The sequence below is a fragment of the Microtus pennsylvanicus genome, chromosome 10 (assembly GCF_037038515.1).
Source record: "Microtus pennsylvanicus isolate mMicPen1 chromosome 10, mMicPen1.hap1, whole genome shotgun sequence".
Taxonomy (NCBI): domain Eukaryota; kingdom Metazoa; phylum Chordata; class Mammalia; order Rodentia; family Cricetidae; genus Microtus; species Microtus pennsylvanicus.
The window spans coordinates 86,992,187-87,011,339 of record NC_134588.1 but is presented as its reverse complement, the minus strand read 5'-3'; the positions used below and the strand labels follow the sequence as shown (position 1 = coordinate 87,011,339).

The 19,153-nt window shown below is 41.1% G+C and overlaps 1 protein-coding gene across 4 annotated transcripts in view; it reads left to right on the top strand.

Annotated features, from left to right (window-relative positions):
• Cacna2d3 (calcium voltage-gated channel auxiliary subunit alpha2delta 3) overlaps positions 1-19,153 on the top strand; it is an 812,834-nt gene that overhangs the window by 378,100 nt on the left and 415,581 nt on the right. For all 4 annotated transcript variants that reach the window (XM_075988898.1, XM_075988900.1, XM_075988899.1 and 1 more), the window contains exon 9: positions 7,879-7,953. In XM_075988898.1, coding sequence (XP_075845013.1) covers positions 7,879-7,953 — 75 coding nt within the window. The remainder of the gene's footprint in view (positions 1-7,878; positions 7,954-19,153) is intronic.

Below are 19,153 nucleotides of genomic sequence, written 5' to 3'. Positions count from 1 at the left end.
CTTTACCCACTGAGCTGTCCAACTGACCTAAACCTATATAATTTTTTCACAAATAGAATCATATTCTACAGAATACCTACTAATTCGTCTCTATGTCTGATTTTAATTAAGTGTATTTGTCACATGTAGTTGACATTAGAAGTTTGCCCAAGCCTCTTGCTGGCTATAGATGTATGTGACTATTGTACTGTGAGGCCCTCTCATCTATCTGAGCATGCTCTAGCAGATGAGCTAGCTCTCCATGACCTGGACCACACTGAAGATACTGTGTGCATGCTTGCAAGGTGGGGCGTGCATTTGATTGATAATATATACATGAAATTGCTACACCAGCGAGTATCACATCAGTCCCACCACAGTATCCACCAAGTAGTGTGCAAATTCACATCTTCTGGATGGCTGGAGGCCAGAGCTGCAGATTCAGAGGGGGTCAGCTGTCACTTGCATTCCCTTGAGTTATATCTTCTGGTACTCAGTGCATCAAACACTAGTTTTGCTTTAGGGACTCTTATTTCCCTGCAGCATTTCCTCCTGCTCCCACCTTGCATAGTGTCTCCAGAGTATGGTGTGGCTTTTCCCCAAGTCTTTTTAGAATAGCTACTGACTTGAACTAGTGATGACGGGTGCATACATGAAGGTGGTTACTTGGTTCTTGCAGAATTCTGCTGCCTGAGAGGACATTCCTGTGGCAACCTTTGCTGTGTGGCCAGCCTTCTTCTCCTCACCATGTAGATGCTTGAGGAAGCATCTTAGAGAGAGAAAGTCAAGAGCACATTCCTTACTTTCAGTCCTGGAGGTCTTCGTGCACTGTAGGGTTTTGTTTAGGCAAATCTAATTTATCCTTGTCTTTGATTTCAGTGTCATAATGCAGGAAGGCAGGGGACATTCAAATAGTAGGAAAGATATTTCATGGCCATTTGAATGATTACATTTCATTAAATTCATTGTCAAGTATATCATATGTATTATATTGAAAAATTCATGATCTGGGTTTTTCCAGAGAATAAATATGAATGGATGAACACTTTTATCTTTGATGGGTAGGATATTGAAAAATCTACCTAGAGCTAATGAATTAGCTACTTGAATTTAGAAAGAACAAGGGAAATAGAGGGGTTTGTGCAGTTGGAGTTAGAATTTGAGGTTAAATTATGACACAAAAAAGAGCATATATTTCTTCATTGACTTGGAAGTCTTCCTCCAAGCCATGCATTAAATGAACAGCATTATCATAAAAATGAGGGTGTTAATTCCATCTGCTACTGGAAGTTGAGAAATGGATTTTACAGAAGCCTAGGTCAGGCATTAAGTGAACACCACATTAACTGGGCCGGCATTGTGAAATCAATTTAAAGGCTTCCTGCAGTTCAGGACTGTGCAAATGGTATAGAGGAGACTCATTTGCGAGTTCATCCTAGACAGTTCTGATGCTCTGTAATTCACCGTTGTTGTTGTTGTTGTTGTTTTTCTGAGAACTAATTCTCCCACACTCTTGTGCTGTGCTCCCCTTTACAAAGCAAACCTCACTATCATGAGGCATGGGTTGGTGTTCACTTTCTTTGCTGGTTAGTGCTGGACTGCTAATTTCAGCCAGTTGTTTTTCTAGTTTCAGAAGATATTTTGGTAAGCTGGAAGAGACCTTGCCTTGGTGAAAATATTGTGGTTTCCTCTGCTACCTTCCATACTTCCTCCATTGTCATCCTAAAGGTCATTTAATTAGAGATACAGCCGCGAGACTATTAACTTATTTAATTGAGTCTCCTTTGTATCTGCTTCCTAAAATGGAGCAATGGGGCTTCCTCCATTGCTTCTGTGAGCAAGCCAGCTTATGGACTTTTAATATTATGGGCTCTTGGTAGAACTCCAGAGTCTCTAGGACATACCTACTTATTCCTTTATGTCTAGCTTATCAATCTGTTGTTTGGAAATAGATAGAGATTCTATTTTTTAGGTTTAAACTTCAGTTTTTCCTTGTATCATTAGTGAGTTTCTCTGCACTCTTGCTTTTTTGCCCTTTTATTTTTTAGGTTTAAACTTCAGTTTTTCCTTGTATCATTAGTGAGTTTCTCTGCACTCTTGCTTTTTTGCCCTTTTATTATTGTGGTCAGTAGGTCTAATAAACATGGCTGTGTGCTCGGTGTTAGGTGCTAGGCTGCTGTAGAAGACAGCCATCTGCTTCATGACCCCCGAGATTCTGTGTGTGACTGTCTGGTGGGGAAGCCCAGGAACAGCCACTCATGGTACAATGAGGCCAGCACCTTGTGGGAGAGAGCCTGCCAAGGACAGCGTTAAAACATGCAAACCATGGGAGATTTGGAAACAGCGTCTAAGGTGATGACTAGGCCAGCATTGAAGGAGATAGACAGTAGGCCTAAGTCACGGGGTTGGTTCAGAGATGGTAGGGGGAAGGAGATTTACTGAGAAGGCAAGCATCATTTTCAGGTTGTGAGTCTCCCCCCCCCCCCTCTCTCACACACACACACACACACACACACACACTTCAGGAGAGAATTGATTGTGTCTGGAACTAATTGGTATGAAGGAGGACATGGAAAAAAACTGGGTAAAGAATTGGACTGCATTGAGAGAGTCAGGCCATATCATACAAGTCCAGTCAGCTGTGTACATGAGTATCAGTTTCCAGGGCGATATGGGGTGACTGCTTGGAAGTCTCTCCTCTCTTACTGGGTCTTCTCTCATCACAGTGTCTAAGCAACTGGTAGTCTGTCCCATCAAATCTGAAAGATGTATTATTCTCTTCCATCAAGTTGGGTTTCTGATATGAAGCCCAGGTACGTTAGCGTCATCTAGAACCTTATCATCATCAGGTACCTGAGCATCATCTAGAATCTCATCATCATCAGGTACCTGAGCATCATCTAGAACCTCATCATCATTAGGTACCTTAGCATCATCTAGAATGTCATCATCATCAGGTACCTGAGCATCATCTAGAACCTTATAATCATCAGGTTCCTGAGCATCATGTAGAACCCAAAGACAAGCTGGGCACTGTCTACATGTTGCATTCCCATACCTCCCTCCTTCTTCTCTTCTACATTGAGTATGCATATTTGGTGGCCTGCCTCTTCTTCCTTCATGCCTAGACCTTGAGCATGCTCATTCGTCATCACAGTGCGTCTCTGGCAGGGACAGTGACTCCAGATTTCTCCAAACCCTGTGGCTCATGGAGCTGCAAAGCCTTGGCCAAGTGACCCAGCTTATATGTAGCAAATCCAGTGACTATTTATGTGAACCCCAAAAGGAAGATGACCACATCTTCAATATAAACTTATGTGACCATATAGTGCTATTGATTCAAAAAGCAGAAATCCAGGGAATACTGGAGTTGGGAAAACAGCTTAGTCAGTAGAGTACTTGTTGTTCAAGTATAAAGATCTGACTTTAGGGCTCCAAGATGTGAAACCTAGGCACAGAGCTTCCAAGTGTCTGTAATGTTGGTGGTACTAAAGGGAGGGAGAGAGACAGGCAGATCCCTTGAGTTCATTGGCCAGCCAGTCTAGCCAATCAATGATCTCCAAGTTCAGTAAGGGACTCTGTCTCAATAAATAAGGTGAATAGTGATAGAGAAAGATACCTAATTTTGACTTCTGGCCTCTGCATGCATGCACACACATGTGCCCGCATACACATATGTACACCTCCATAAGAACAAATCCATGTACATTCCTTACACGTACACACATACAGAATAAAAACAGCAAAGATATCCAGGGAGCATCTGTAAACATGCGCCAGCTGAAAGGTGACCAAATGGGGAACCACTGGAGCTTAAGAAATGCATCCATGTGCAGGGCACCCTTTGTAGTCGGTCCCTTGGGACTTTGAGGAGCTTGTGTGGCCAGTGGGCTTTCTTGATTCCGCTGCTAGACTTGTACGGCGTCTCTCTACACATGGCCACCTCCGCTCCCCACAGTGACACAGACCAGATTGCTGGGTCAGCTCAGTCCTGATATTGTCAGGGGAAATTAAGAAACTGCAAGCTTGGATGCTGCCACTAACAAGCTGGCTGGAGTTCAGCAGAGCGGATTCCTCTACTCTGGGTGTGCAGCGAGAGTGAGCCTGGTTCTCATTACTGCGCATGTACCTCCATGATGAGGACAAAGTTTCCCGTCTTCTTTGCTTTTAAGCCCCTCCTGAGCCCCTCCCCCAGCCTGTGCTAAGTGCTGTTTTAGCAAAGAGCATTCACTGAGATATGTCACCTCCCTACATGTCCACAGGTCTACTTTCGTGGTTACCATACACTGGGTGGGTATAAGGATGAGGGGTCAGTGAGGCTTAGCCCCGTGGTGTACATAGCAGCACAGGACTTGGTGACAGTTGTCCTAGTGATAATTTTGGACTCTACAACTTTGAGAGTATGTGTTAGGAAGAGTGTTGGTGAAACTTTTTTAAATTACCTGGAAAATGCAGGCATAAGAGCAAGAACAAGGGTGGGGAGATGTCTCAATGGGTAACATGCTTGTCCTGCAAGCCCCAGGACCAGAGTACAGATTCCCTGAATCCATGTAAATCCAGCCATGGCAGCACACATCTGTTTTTCCAGTACTCCTGTGGAATGATGGATGGTACCAGAGAATCTCCACAAATTCCTGGGCCAGCTAACATGGCGTGTGCAGTGGTGAGTGACAGGATCTTGGTCTACATAAAATAGTAAAGACCAACATGTAAGGTTGTTGTCTGATATCTCCATATGACAATGACACGCATGTGCACCTGTACCAACACACACACACAACACACATGTTATATATACATTATTTTAAAAAGCAAGAACCAAACTAGGACCTGAAGAGTGTCTGAGTTACAGAATAGCTGAATAGAGGTTCAAAGGTTGCCTTGTTGTGTATGCCTCTAATAACATGATGGAAGGACCCAGCGGGAGAGCAGATGAAGTCTTGGTCCTGTGGTTCAGAGGGCATCAGTGGTAGACCCATGCTGGCCCCATATTCTTGTTTTCCCTTCCTTTGCCTGTGCTTTTTATGTCACCTCATGGTTGTGAAGTTGCCCCTGGACAATGGCACCCCAAGGAGGAAGGAAGGGATAGGTAAACATGGGTGAATTTTCTTTCAAGAACAGGAAAAAGGTTGAGGAAAATACACTAGAAACTTCCTTTTTGTCCCATTGGCAGCTCATGATTCACTAACCCTGGTAGCAAAGAGGCTCTGGAAGCAAGCATCTAGTAGAGCATCATCTAGTAGAGCATCTACTAGAGCATCATCTAGTAGAGCATCATCTAGTAGAGCATCATCTAGTAGAGCATCATCTAGTAGAGCATCTAGTAGAGCATCTAGTAGAGCATCATCTAGTAGAGCATCTAGTAGAGCATTTAGTAGAGCATCATCTAGTAGAGCATCTAGTAGAGCATCATCTAGTAGAGCATCTAGTAGAGCATCTAGTAGAGCATCTAGTAGAGCATCATCTAGTAGAGCATTTAGTAGAGCATCATCTAGTAGAGTAGCATCTAGTAGAGCATCTAGTAGAGCATCTAGTAGAGCATCATCTAGTAGAGCATCATCTAGTAGAGCATCATCTAGTAGAGCATCATCTAGTAGAGCATCTAGTAGAGCATCATCTAGTAGAGCATCTAGTAGAGCATCATCTAGTAGAGCATCATCTAGTAGAGCATCATCTAGTAGAGCATCATCTAGTAGAGCATCTAGTAGAGAATCACTGACTACCTGTGATTAGCTAAGACCACTTACACAGCAAGGATAATGTTGTGTAAGGGAGGTAAGGGAGAAGGGAATGGCTGCCTCTCCAGCAACCACTTTCCTCTAAAGTGCAGAAGAATTGTGGAGACGCCCTTATGTTGACCTGTGTAGATCCTTCCTGAATCCAGAGGTGACTTCCCATCTGGGAATGAAATGTCACACCCTGTTCCTCAGCAATTAACTTCAGCATAGCAAACATCTATTTTTTTTAAAAAAATTTCTATTTAACATAACAAAACTATGCACAATCTACATACAGCTCTAAGAATCATTTCAAAATGAACACATTTGGTCAGTATAGCTGACCATTTCCAGAAATAGAACATTACCACAAACCCCCAGAAATCTAGTAGAACCAGTCTCTCTCACTACCCTCATTAACAAAAACATCCACTATCCCAAGAAGAGCTGTCCAGCAAAGAAAAATAGGTCCTCAGTTATATCCCCACACTCGGTGGTAGGGAGTGAAGATAAGGCAGACCCACATTTTCTCAGTACTTCAGAGGACAAATGAAAAGTTCCAGATGCATTTGCAAGACTAGAAGCAAAGGCCTAAGGGGGCAAAGGTGAGCCTGGTGGAAAGTGAAGGGGCCTTGGGGTGCAGAGGCTGTTGAAGTTCTCAAACAAAGTGGCTGTGAGGTCAGACGTCTGGACGTGAGCCTGGACACTGCTCGCTACTTAGTCACTGAGGTCACTGATGTCTTTGGCAGCTTGGTTTCCCCAGGCTCCCTGTCTAGGAGGAGGAGCACGGAAGTCCTTGAGGCTGAGTCAAACTACAAATGAAGCTTACCTTGGATTTGAATGAAGGGAGGACTCTCGAACAGTTTACTGCCTGGTGCAGCACCATCCTGCCCCACCCTTAGGCAGCTTATCTGTCTGCTGTGTTGCTGTGTCCACCCTGTTATAGCAGCTGCAGGTACAGTCCTGCAAGGATCCAAAGGGAGTGTCCCACGCTAGCCGGTTTTTCACTCTGTGATTTGCTTGGTCTTCTCATGGTCACAGTCTTAAAAGTCACATCCTCAGCCAGATTTTGTTCTAGAGCGCCTGTGAGAGATGCTTCTAGTCTCTTCTTCCCTTGGCAGCTCTGGTTTTATTTGGCTGTTGAATTGGAAATGCCATAGGGCTTTTACTGATGAAATGGATGGGGGCACATACTGTGGGTTTGGTTCAGGGCAACAATATGTGTGCCGCACAGTTGGTCTTGGCCAATCACAGTATCAGGTGATCGGGGGCACAGCTAAGGATGGGGTTTCCCAGTGAGCTGGGGGCTCCTGCTGAAGGAAACTAGACATTATATAGAGTCTACAGGAAAGAGCGTTGACTGAGTTCTTCTCCTGCACCGGAGGCTCCTTCCCAGTGGGTATGGGACTGAACCAACCCAGAGGATGAGCTTGGGTCAGCCAGGGAAAGCAGCAGCCAGGCAGAGGAGCTCTTGGTACGGTTCTCAGTGGCGGAGGTCAAAGGAAAGGAAGAGACCTGGGAGGGATGAGCAGAGAAAAATGGCTGACAGAGCATGCCTTCACTGTGGGCTGATGAAGACACTTGTGTGGTCAGCCAATCCAAATGTCCAGAACCCATCAAAGCCCTTGGAGGGTCATGTGCAGAGGACAAAAATTAAGGGTCACATTCTGGATTGCTGGTGACCCAAAGTGTTGGGGAAGACACGTATTGGAAAAAGTCATATAGATGGTATCACTATATAACAGGAATATCACCAACACCCCCTACACACACACACACACCCCTTTCCAGTGTTACTGAGAATATCAAAACCACTCCTGTCCTCTGTTATGTCCCCTCTGTGTGTGGCCAACACAGGTATCTCTTAGTTCTGTGAGGCTGAGGCTGGAGCTGAACCTGTACCACGCGATCTATCTGCTCCATCATGCCTGTACAACTGCTGTCTGCCCAGTCACTGTTGAAGGATGAGTGGTTAGCAGTAGGAGCCACGCTGGGCTCTAGCGTGGACGCTTCAGATTCCTCTCAAATAAGTTTGTCTTTAGCACTTGGTTGTCTGAGTGACGGGAGCCTGTGGTGATACTGACGACTTCCTGTGTGACCATGTACCCTTTGACTGTTAACTAGGACCCTTTGGGCTCTTCATTCATTGTTTTTTTTTCTTGGTTGTTTCTACGCTTTGCAGTATAATGAGGAGCTTCACTACGTGGAACCTTGTCTGAATGGAACCCTGGTGCAAGCGGACAGGACCAACAAGGAGGTAGGAGCTACCACTGGGCAGGAACAGCAGGATCTGGGCATACCCTGTCTCTTTTATTGGGATTATTCATAGTAGTTCTATCTAATTTATTATTAAAATCTCATTGGATATAATATATATTCACTGTGGCCATTGCAGTGTACTCCAGGTTGTGGAATGTTTACTAAGAAGCTCGTATAAAGTCATGACAGTAAAATAATTAGACTTTAATCAGCTGCCTGCTACTCTTGAATCTATTAGATTGGCTTTGTTTTCCTCTCACCAGAAGCAGATCTTGTATGTGCTCGATGTCTCTGTGGGTATCACAGGGAGAATATGATTTTTAATGAGATCTCAAGAAAAATTGAACCCACTTCTTATTTCTCTTTTCTCACTTGGTATGATGTACCGATGCATCATTGTTGTATCCTTTGGGATAATATGTAAGCTTCACAGGAGAGGGCTAGTCTGTGGACTGCTACACCCTAATTGTTCCAAGAGTGGCTCTTGGATGAGGATGTGTTGAGGGAAAACCTTGGGAAACATGATTCAATTTTGAGTTCTCTAAGATTTCCTATAGCAGATTTTTATGATGCTCTATCATTTCCCCTTGGGAAAAATAAAAATAGTAGCAGCAAGCAAACTTCCTAGAAACTCCAGTACCTCCTGGTGACAAGACCACCAAGAGCTTTGTCACAGCACACCTGCCCTACTCCAGCCAAGATGAAAGTCATTCCTTCTCTTAAATTAAAAAAAAGATTAAGAGGATCTAGAGACACATAAAAAATACATAATGTCCAGAATACAAAAACAAAAAAAACCCAATCAACAACAGACCAACAAAAATCCAAGCAAATTCCCATGTCATTTCAAGAACCAAAAAGTCACAACATGGATGAGAGAAGATGATCAGTAGAAGCATGTGGTGGCATAATTCAAATGTTGGAATTGCAAAGATGCTTCTACTAACAATTGGGAATTCTCCTGGAAGAAGTTAGAATATCTATGAAAGAAGAAGAGCTGTGGCATAGAGCCCCCTGGATCTGGAGAGAGAAATGTGCAATCACAGGCCAAAGATGAGAAGATATGCTAGCCTAGCATTTGACTGGAAAAAAGCATTTGACAAAACCCAAGACCTATTCAAGTTTTTTTTAAAAAAAATAATGCTTTAGTAAAGTGAGATGAACTATAATTTTGTCATGTTTAAAAGGCTATTCATAAAAACCTCAGCTAACAATGACCTTGGTGAAAGTTTGACAGTTTGACTTTGTTTAAAGCTGTATTTGAAATGTAGAGTTGTTTTGTCTTCATGTATCTCTGCACACCACATGAGTGTCTTGAGGCCCAGAACTGAAGATAAAGGTGAAAAGCCATTGTGTACTTTACAATTTCAGTACTGGGGTACCAGAAACAGGCAGAACCCTGGGACTCATTGACCATACAACCTAACTTACTTGGTAAGTTTCAGACCAAGAAATCACTTAGTCTCCCCCACCAGTCTCTCTCTCTCTCAAAAGAAAGAAAAAAGAAAGAGAGGGAGGGAGGAAGGAAGAAAAGAAGGAAGAAGTAAGAAGGAGAGAAAGAAAAAAGTGAACAGTACTTGAGGAATGATGACTAAGGCATATTCCTTAATAAAATGGACCCAACTCACCTATAAAAAGACATAGGCACACTAAAATAGAATCCATCTTTCTGGTGCATACAAGAAACACACCTCAACCTCAAAGACAGACATCACCTCAGAGTAAAGGATGGAGAAAAATTTTTCCTATTAAATGATCCTAAGAAACAAACTGTTGTAGCTATCCTAATATCTAACAAAATAGACTTCAAAATAAAAATCAGTCAAAAAATACAAAGAAGGACATTTTATATTTGTCACAGGAAAAATCTATCAAGAAGAAATCTCAATACTGAACATCTATGCCCCAAATACCAGGACACCCTCATACGTAAGAAACTCTACTAAGGTTTAAATCACACATTAAACCCCACACACTAATTGTGGGAGACTTCAACACTCCACTCTCACCACTGGACAGGTCTGCCTGACAGAAACTTAACAGAGAAATAAGGAAACTAACAGATGTTATGACTCAAATGGACTTAACAGACATCCATAGAATATTCCACCCAAACATAAAAAAAAATATACCTTCCTTTCAGAACTCATGAAACCATCTCATTACTATTACTAGGTAATAAGGCAAACCTCAACAGATACAAAAAGTTGGAATAACTCTTATTGAATCACCATGGCTTAAAATTAGAATTCAACAGTAACACTAATTTCAGAAAGCCCACAAACACATAGAAATTAAACAATGCTTACCTGAATTATCAATGAATCAAGGAAGAAATTAAGGACTTCATAATATTCAATGAAAATGACCACACAACATGCACAATTTATGGGACACAATGAAGGCAGTGTTAAGTGTATTAAGTATTATTTTTGACCAACAAACCTCTCTGCCAATGCAATAATCCCAGTCAGATTAAAGGTTTAATGGATGCCAGCCTGGGTGGCTCCCTGGGAAAACACAGAGAGGGGGAAAGGAGAATGGAAATGACCATGGAAAACTGGGAGACCATATGTTCATTCTCTGTGGGGGGCAGTTTAAATAGCCTGTGGGAGTGATCTTTACCCTCCTTGGGAAGGGGTCATCATTTGGCGGCCTTTCTTGGAGGTGGGGTCTGGACTGAGGCAACCCCCAGGGAAAAGAGCGTATGCCAGGAACTGGGGTGAAACCCCCAGCCAAACATTCCAGGCTTTTTTGTGTAAGGATATTTGGGGCTGAGGTGACACTTTTTTTTTTTTTTTTTTTTTTTTTTTTTTTTTTTTTACCATGACTGAACTTTACATCTCAAATTTAATATTCCATAAGATATTAAAGAAATGAAAAAAATACACATGATGAAGAAAATCACATGTCCTTTAAGATAAAATGACTATGAATATAATGTTCATTTTCTAAAAAACCTAGCCATGTTATCAGGCATGAAAGAAATTTTGAACGATTTCTTTCAGTACAAGTTAGTGTAATTACAGAAGGTAATCTGCAATTTTACCTCTCTTAGGAATGGTCCCCTTTTAATGATGCTAATGAGTGATGGGTGGCAGTGGACTCCATGGTGACACTTTTAACTAAACATTTTTTAGACTCCTTGTATATAAGGATGCCAGGGGGCTGGGGTGAAGTCCCCAACCAAACAAAAAGGAAAGTTCATAGCACTGAATGCCTACATAAAGAAGCTAGAAAAATCCCACACTAGTGAGTTAACACAACACCTGAAAACTCTAGAACAAAAATAAACAAACTCACAGAGAAGGACTATACCACAGGGAATAACCAAATTGAGAATTGAAATCAACAAAATAGAAACAAAGAAAACAATACAAAGAATCAATGAGATAAAGAGTTGGTTCTTCAAGAAAATCAACAAAATAGACAAGCCTTTATTCAAACTAACCAAAAGGCAGAGAGAGAACATCCAAATTAACAGAATCAGAAATGAAAAGGGGGACATAACAACAGACACGGAGGAAATCCAGAGAATCATCAGGTCATACTTTGAAAACCTGTACTCCACAAAATTGGAAAACTTAAAGAAAATGGAAAACTTCCTGGATAAATATTATTTACCAAAATTAAATTAAGATCAGATAAGCAAATTAAATAGACATATAACTGCCAAAGAAATAGAAAGAGTAATCAAAAGTCTCCCAGCCAAAAATATTCTGGGACCAGATGGTTTTAGCACAGAATTCTACAAGATTCTCAAAGAACTGATAGAGATACTCCTCAAATTGTTCCACACAATAGAAACAGATGGAACATAGTCAAACTCTTTTTATGAGGCTACAATTACCCCAATACCCAAACCACACAAAGATATTACTAAGAAAGAGAATTAAAGACCAATGTCTCTCATGAACATTGATACAAAAATGCTCAATAAAATACTGGAAAACCCAATCCAAGAACATGTCAGAAAAATTATCTACCATCACCAAGTATGCTTCATCCCAGAGATGCAGGGATAGTTCAACATATGAAAATCTGACAATGTAATCCACTAAGTAAACAAATTGAATAAAAAACCACATAATAATCTCATTAGATGTCAAAAACCTTCGACAAAATAAAACATTCCTTCATGTTAAAGATCATGGAGAGAGCATAGATTCAAGGAACATACCTAAACATAATAAAGGCAATATATAGCAAGCCAAGAGCCACCATAAAACTAAATGGAGAGAAACTCAAAGCAATCTCACTGAAATTAGGAACAAGAGAAGACTGTTCACTCTCTCCATTTCTATATATAGTACTTGGGGTTCTAGCTAGAGCGATAAGACAGCAAAAGAAGATCAAGGGGTACAAATTGGAAAAGAAGAAGTCAAACTCTCACTACTTGATAGTTTACATAAGTGACTGCAAAATTTCTACCAAGGAACTTCTACAACTCATAAACACCCTCAGTAATATAGCAAGATACAAGATTAACTCAAAAGAATCAGTAGCCCTCCTTTACACACATGAGAAAGAAATTGGAGAAACATCACCCTTTACAATAGTCACAAATAACAAAGTATCTTGGAGTAACTCCAACCAAAAAGTGGAAGACCTGTAGGACAAGAACTTTAAAACTTTGAAGAAAGAAATTGAAGAAGACAGTAGAAAATGGAAAGATCTCCCATGCTCTTGGGTAGGTGGAATTAACATATTAAAATGCAATCTTGACAAAAAGCAGCCTACAGACTTAATGCAATACCCATCAAAATTCCAGCAAAATTCTTCACAGACCTCCAAAGAACAATACTCAACTTCATATAGAAAAAAAACAAAACAAAATGGGATAGCCAAAACAATCCTACAATAAAGGAACATCTAGAGGCATAACAATCCCTGACTTCAAACTCTACTACTGAGCTGTGGTACTGAAAACAGCCTGGTATTGGCATAAAAACAGACAGCAGGAGCAATGGAACTGAATCGATGACCCAGCTATCAATCCACACACCTATGAATATCTGATTTTTGATAATGAGCAAAAAATATAAAATAGAAAAAAATGAAGATTTAACAAATGGTGCTGGCATAACTGGATATCAACATATAGAAGAATAAAAATAGATGCATATCTATAACCATGCACAAAACTCAAGTCCAAATGAATCAAAGACCTCAACATAAAGCCGGATACACTGAACCTTATAGAAGAGAAAGTGGGAAATACACTTGAACGCATTGGCACAGGAGACCACTTCCTAAATATAACCCCAGCAGCACAGACATTGAGAGAAACAATTAATAAATGGGACCACCTGAAACTGAGACGCTTCTATAAAGCAAAGGACACAGTCAACAAGGCAAAACTACAGCTACAGAATGGGAAAAGATCTTCACTAACCCATCAAACAGAGGACTGATTGCCATAATATACAAAGAACTGAAACTGAAGAAATTGGTCATCAAAAGAACAAATAATTCAATAAAAAAATGGAATATAGACCTAAACAGAAAACTCTCAACAGATGATTCTAAAATGGTTGAAAGACACTTAGGGAAATTCTCAACATCTTTAGTCATTAGAAAAATGTGAATTCAAACAACTCTGAGATTCCATCTTACACCTGTGAGAATGGCCAAGATCAAAAACATTGAAGACAGATCATGCTGGAGAGGTTGTGGGGTAAAGGGAACACTCCTGCATTGCTAGGGGGAGTGCAAACTGGTACAGCTGCTTTGGAAATCAGTATGGTGATTTCTCAGAAAATTAGAAAACACCCTACCTCATGACCCAGTAATATCACTTTTGGGTATATACCCAAAGGATGCTCAATCACCAGAAAAACATGTGCTCAGCTGTGTTCACAGCAGCATTGTTTGTCATAGCCAGAACCTTGAAACAGCCTCAATGCCCCTTGACTGAAGAATGGATAAAGAAGATGTGGTACATTTATACAATGGAGTACTACACAGCAGAAAAAATAATAACATATTGAAATTTTCCAGCCAATGGATGAATCTAGAAAACATAATACTGAGTGAGATAATCTAGACCCAGAAAGACAAATAGCATATATACTCACTCATAACTGGCTTTTAGACATAAAGCAAAGAAAACCAGCCTACAATTCACAATCCCAGAGAACCTAGACAACAATGAGAACTCTAAGGGAGATATACATGGTTCTAATCTACATGGGAAGTAGAAAAAGGCAAGATCTCCTGAGTAAATTGGGAGCATGGGGATCATGGGAGAGGGTAGAAGGGGAGGGGGGAGAAAGGAAGGGAAGTGGAGAAAATATACAGCTCAATAGAAATAATAAAAATTTAAAATATAAAATAAAAGAAATCCAGGGACCACAACAGAGAAGACACACATACCTGACTCTCACACAAAGGTGCCCAGTTTTGCTGTGAAGAAGGTACAAAGCAGTGCAGGGGAGGGAGGGTAGCCCCGAAAACTAGTCACAGGGGGCTATCCAACATCCATAAGCAAAGCAAATGAGAGATTAACCCTGACTGAAGGTTTACAGTTCATGAAAAAATATAATTCAAGTGGCTCAAGGAGTCAGCTGCAAACTGGCTTCAACTATGGCAGTCTTAGAGGAGCAAGGTGAAAAATTCAGGATTTGGGGCTAGGAAAGAGTTTGGGGGCTTGATGTGACAGAAGTTCTTCAGTCATGTTAGAAAAGAACTGCTGTGGTTAACCGCATAATGGCTAAAAGCTTCCTTGTAGTTCGAGAACAGTCTCAGAAGACCAAGTCTATTGGTATCTTGAGATACTTCAGACAGAGGTGAGCTCTGCCAGTCAATGAGAACAGGTTTTTGCTTTTGCCATCAGTTCAATGCTGGTTATGGACCTTCCACTCTCATTTTTCTCTTTGCAACCCAGATCATTCATGAAAAGCAACGTGTTCCTTTACATATACTCACTTAACAGTAGGTTAACAGTAGGGATCTAGGGATGGAATACTATACCCTCACTCTCAGACCTGATGGCTGAAGTCGGATTCTCTTCCTGGCTGTGTCCTGGTGCGGCACTTCCTACGTGTGGTTTGGATAGGTCAGGGACCCCATCGTGAGGGATGGAAACAGAGTGGCCAGAGAGCAGACAATCCAGCTGCTGGATTTCCATTTCCATAGGGAAAACACTATGCCCTAAGTTTAGGACTAAGGGGTACATGGTTCCTAGAAGTGGGAATGTGCCACCAAATGCATGAGGCTTGTTAAAGGAGTCTGTCTAGGTTTTTTGTTTGTTGTTTGTTCTTGTTATTTCAATAGAAGATCTGAAAAACTTCGACAATAAAAGCTTGGGATTCTTTATGATCTTACCCTGTTTATTATCATATATTATACAAAATGGTGAAAATATAGAACATTGAAATATAATCAAGGTGAGCAAAATTGATGGGGTGACACTGGCTGGTTTCAGATCGGCATTTCTCTATCGTTATTTTTGCTCCAATGCTTTGATGGTAGCTTTGATCTTTTCCGCATTCTTCTCTTATATAACGGGAATGGAGCATTGTGACCTGCCATGTCCCTGTGTGAAACTGTCAATGTGAGCGTCAGGGGCAGTTAATTGACGTGGACCAGCATGGTCGGATGTTTTTGGGAACGCTTGCTCTAGGGACAGAGTGACATCTGAGACTCTATGCCCCCACTGAAGGTTCAGCGATCCAGTGGGCATGAAGAGCTTCCTGGAGGTCACATTTGGGATTCTGATGCCTTGTATCCTCAATCCAGGGGCCTGGAAAGCAGAGCACGATCATTTAAATCAAAACAGCATTTGATAAAATTACTTTTAAAAAATGAGAAAAGAAATGTGGTGATCTTAGTGTGTCTTCAAACAAGCAAGATGAGAACGGAAATGTTGGTTGGCTTTGATCAAAACTGGCTTCCCGTGATTTTTGCATAAAATAAATAGACGACAGCTCGACGCCCCTGGACAGGGGTCTGGAGGTTCTCTTAAGTGGTCGGGTTTGTCTTCTGGAGGTGTGGTTTTCTGTCTGGAGAACATTTGGCTTTGCTGTTTTATATTCTAAATAACTGACTGGTGTTTCCTTTAAGGAAAAAGAAACCATGACAAATTGGGTGAGTCTGGCGTTCAAATATAGAATTCAAACAAGGAAATTCACATTGTAATCTGCTTCAGACCTTCTGAACCATTCATCAGACCTTGAAATGAACCTCCCGTGGTCTCTGCGGGGAGGAGAGGGGGGACAGGAGGGAGGACGGAGGGTGATATGGTTTTTCTCTGGTTTTATAATGAAGATGTCCTGAAATCCACAAAATTTCATGGTTCTGTTTAAGATTCATTTGTGAATTGGCTGTTGCCGAATCAGCTGATCTTAGAGGCCCACGTGACTCCTATCTTCTTTGGCAGCTCGTCTCTTTCCCCTGACACCAGGAGACACCAGAGCTCCTTGAACTAATAAAAGGACCCAACAGAGTTCCACTGGGCTGTTTCTTCCAGTCCAAGCTTGGTTGGAGGGGACAGCCAGCATGGTAAAATCCCCAGCCTCCCTTGGCGTTAAGAATAAGCAGTATGCAGTCTATCAGTGTTGTGAGGGTGAGGGGCTTATGCATAAGTAGCTTTTCTGCATATACATAATAATTATATATATTTACACATAATATAAATATAATATTCTGCACAAATACAAAAGGAGGCAAAGTTTGTTGAGGGAACAAATGATAATTCACTTTTATTAAATTAAAAACTAGTAAAAAGAATAGGAATTATACTACTTTTAAACATTATGAGTACCTAGAGATAACTAATCGAAAAAATTAGGAACAGTTTTATACAATTGTCTATAAATTCTACATCTGATCACTTAGTAGTCAATGTATATAATTTAATAAAAATAGCTACAAACAAGAATGAAGTACACATGCATACAAAACACATACACACAGAGACGGGGGTTGGGGGAGGGAGGACAAAAGAGAGAATAACAGTGCTAACTACGGTAGTGACATGGAGTTCCTGTTTTGCTTGCTTTAAACTGCAGGGAAGGGAGGGACAGAAGGAAGGGAGGGAAGAAGAGGAAAGCTAGAGAAGCTTACCTGATATATTTCTGCATTATTAGAGCATCTTTCCACTGAGGACAGAATGATTTTGCAATTGAAAGTAAAGTATTTTAAAAGTACTTTCACAGCACTGAAAGTTATAAAAGATTTAAAATACACTGTTTTTGGAATGGCAAATATTAGCCCATTCACTGCCTTGCAGTTCAAAGGGCAATTCCTAATTCCTAGATGGACTTTTTCTAATGGGGCAGGTTTGGTTTGCCAAGGCCAATGGTGTAGCCGCATAGTGTCAAATCCACATTATCCTGTTACCTGAAATTACTTAAGAACAGTAGGACAAATGATGCACAGACCATAACTTCTAGTTCCAACGAGACCCCCTTTCAGAGACGCTACAGAAGCTGCAATCTGGGGGCTGTTTCTGTGAGTGATTATCCTGGAAGGTCTTCAAATATTACCTTTTAATTTTAATATATAATTATCTGTTTATACGCCTTTGATCAATTCACTCATTTAGAATTACTTGATTGCTTTCAGGAAACAACCTATGTTAGGCTGTGTGTGTCAGCTTCTAGAATATGACAGTTTCTGTCACTGTGTCATTTCTACTTTAGAGGACAAGAATGAATGCTAGCAAATTTGCCAAAGGCTGCATGCTAAATATTTTGGTTGGGGTGGGGGGCATAGAGGCTCTACTACAATGACTGGAATTTATGATCAGAGCACAACAGTAGATGCAGATAGTATATAATGGTCCTGGCTGTGTTTCAATAAAACTTTATTTATAAGGATGGTCCATAGACAAGCATGGCCCATGGATGATAGTTTGCCCATCATTGGAGTGAATTGTAAATGAGACTAGAAGAAGATGGGTATTACTAAATGCAGATTTTGCATAACTCACAGTCAACCCTTTCTGCATGGAGCTCATGGAAGCCAGTAGCTTCCTTTGAATTCAAGCCCTAACAATGAGGGCTTAGGGAGGATATCCACCTTAGATGGACTTTCTACCTTAAATAAAAACACCAGTTCATTGATTTCTTAATTTTGCCGTTCATCTGTATTTAGCTGGAAGGAAAAAAAATGTAAGGATATGCATTGTACATAGAAATAGGTATATGAAATAATAGTATTTGGAACAATATAGATACAGTGCCTTAGGGGTTAGAAGACAAGTGTGATTCTTGTGATTGCCGTCACTGTTATTCCCAACATATTTGGGCAACTCCCCAGAGAGGTGATGGAAACATGAAGATGCTGGATGACGTGTGCAGCTACACACAGTGTAAATACAGAACCACATCAGTCGCATCCATCGTAAGAAGCCTGACATTATCTACCCATTGCCTTGCTGAGCAGGTACAGTTAACTTTCTTACACAATTCAATATTATTTCATTCTACTAAAGTCTTGCCTTACAGAGAAGCAAAGCCCAGTTCTGAATTATGGGTAAACAACATGACATGTTTAGACATGGTTGATGAGTGGTGTTAGGTAAAATATTCTTCTAACTCTACGGCATCCACCTTTGTAAACAGAGACTGCACGTTGGTTTCACAGATGCCCAGACCCAAATAATCACACAGAAACTATATTAATTATAACACCGTTTGGCTAACAGCTTAGGCATATTTCTAACTAGTTCTTACATCTTAAATTAACCCATTTCTATTAATGTGTGTATCACCACAAGGCTGTGACCTACTGGCAAGTTTCCAGTGTCCTTCTCTTTCGGCCGCTATATGGCATCCCCTTGACTCTGCCTACCCTGTCTATTTCTCTGTTCATATTTCCCACCTGGCTTTGCTCTGCTAAGCCATTGGCCAAAACAGCTTTATTTATTAATCAGCAAAAGCCACATATATACAGAAGGACATCCCACATCTCACCTTAGTAAGAAAGGGCACAGCTGTGTGTAGCATGAAGAAGGATGTGACATTTGCTCATTACTTCCACCCGTGTGGGAATCTATTGAGTTCTTTATTTGGATTTGTCTGTGTATGTGTGGACAGGTTTTCTGAAAGTCTCTCTCTCTCTCTCTCTCTCTCTCTCTCTCTCTCTCTCTCTCTCTCTCTCTCTCTCCTCTCTCTCTCTCTCTCTCTCCCTCCCTCCCTCTCCCTTTCTCCTGTGTGTGTGGTCTGTCTGTCTATCTGTATGTCTTATTGCTC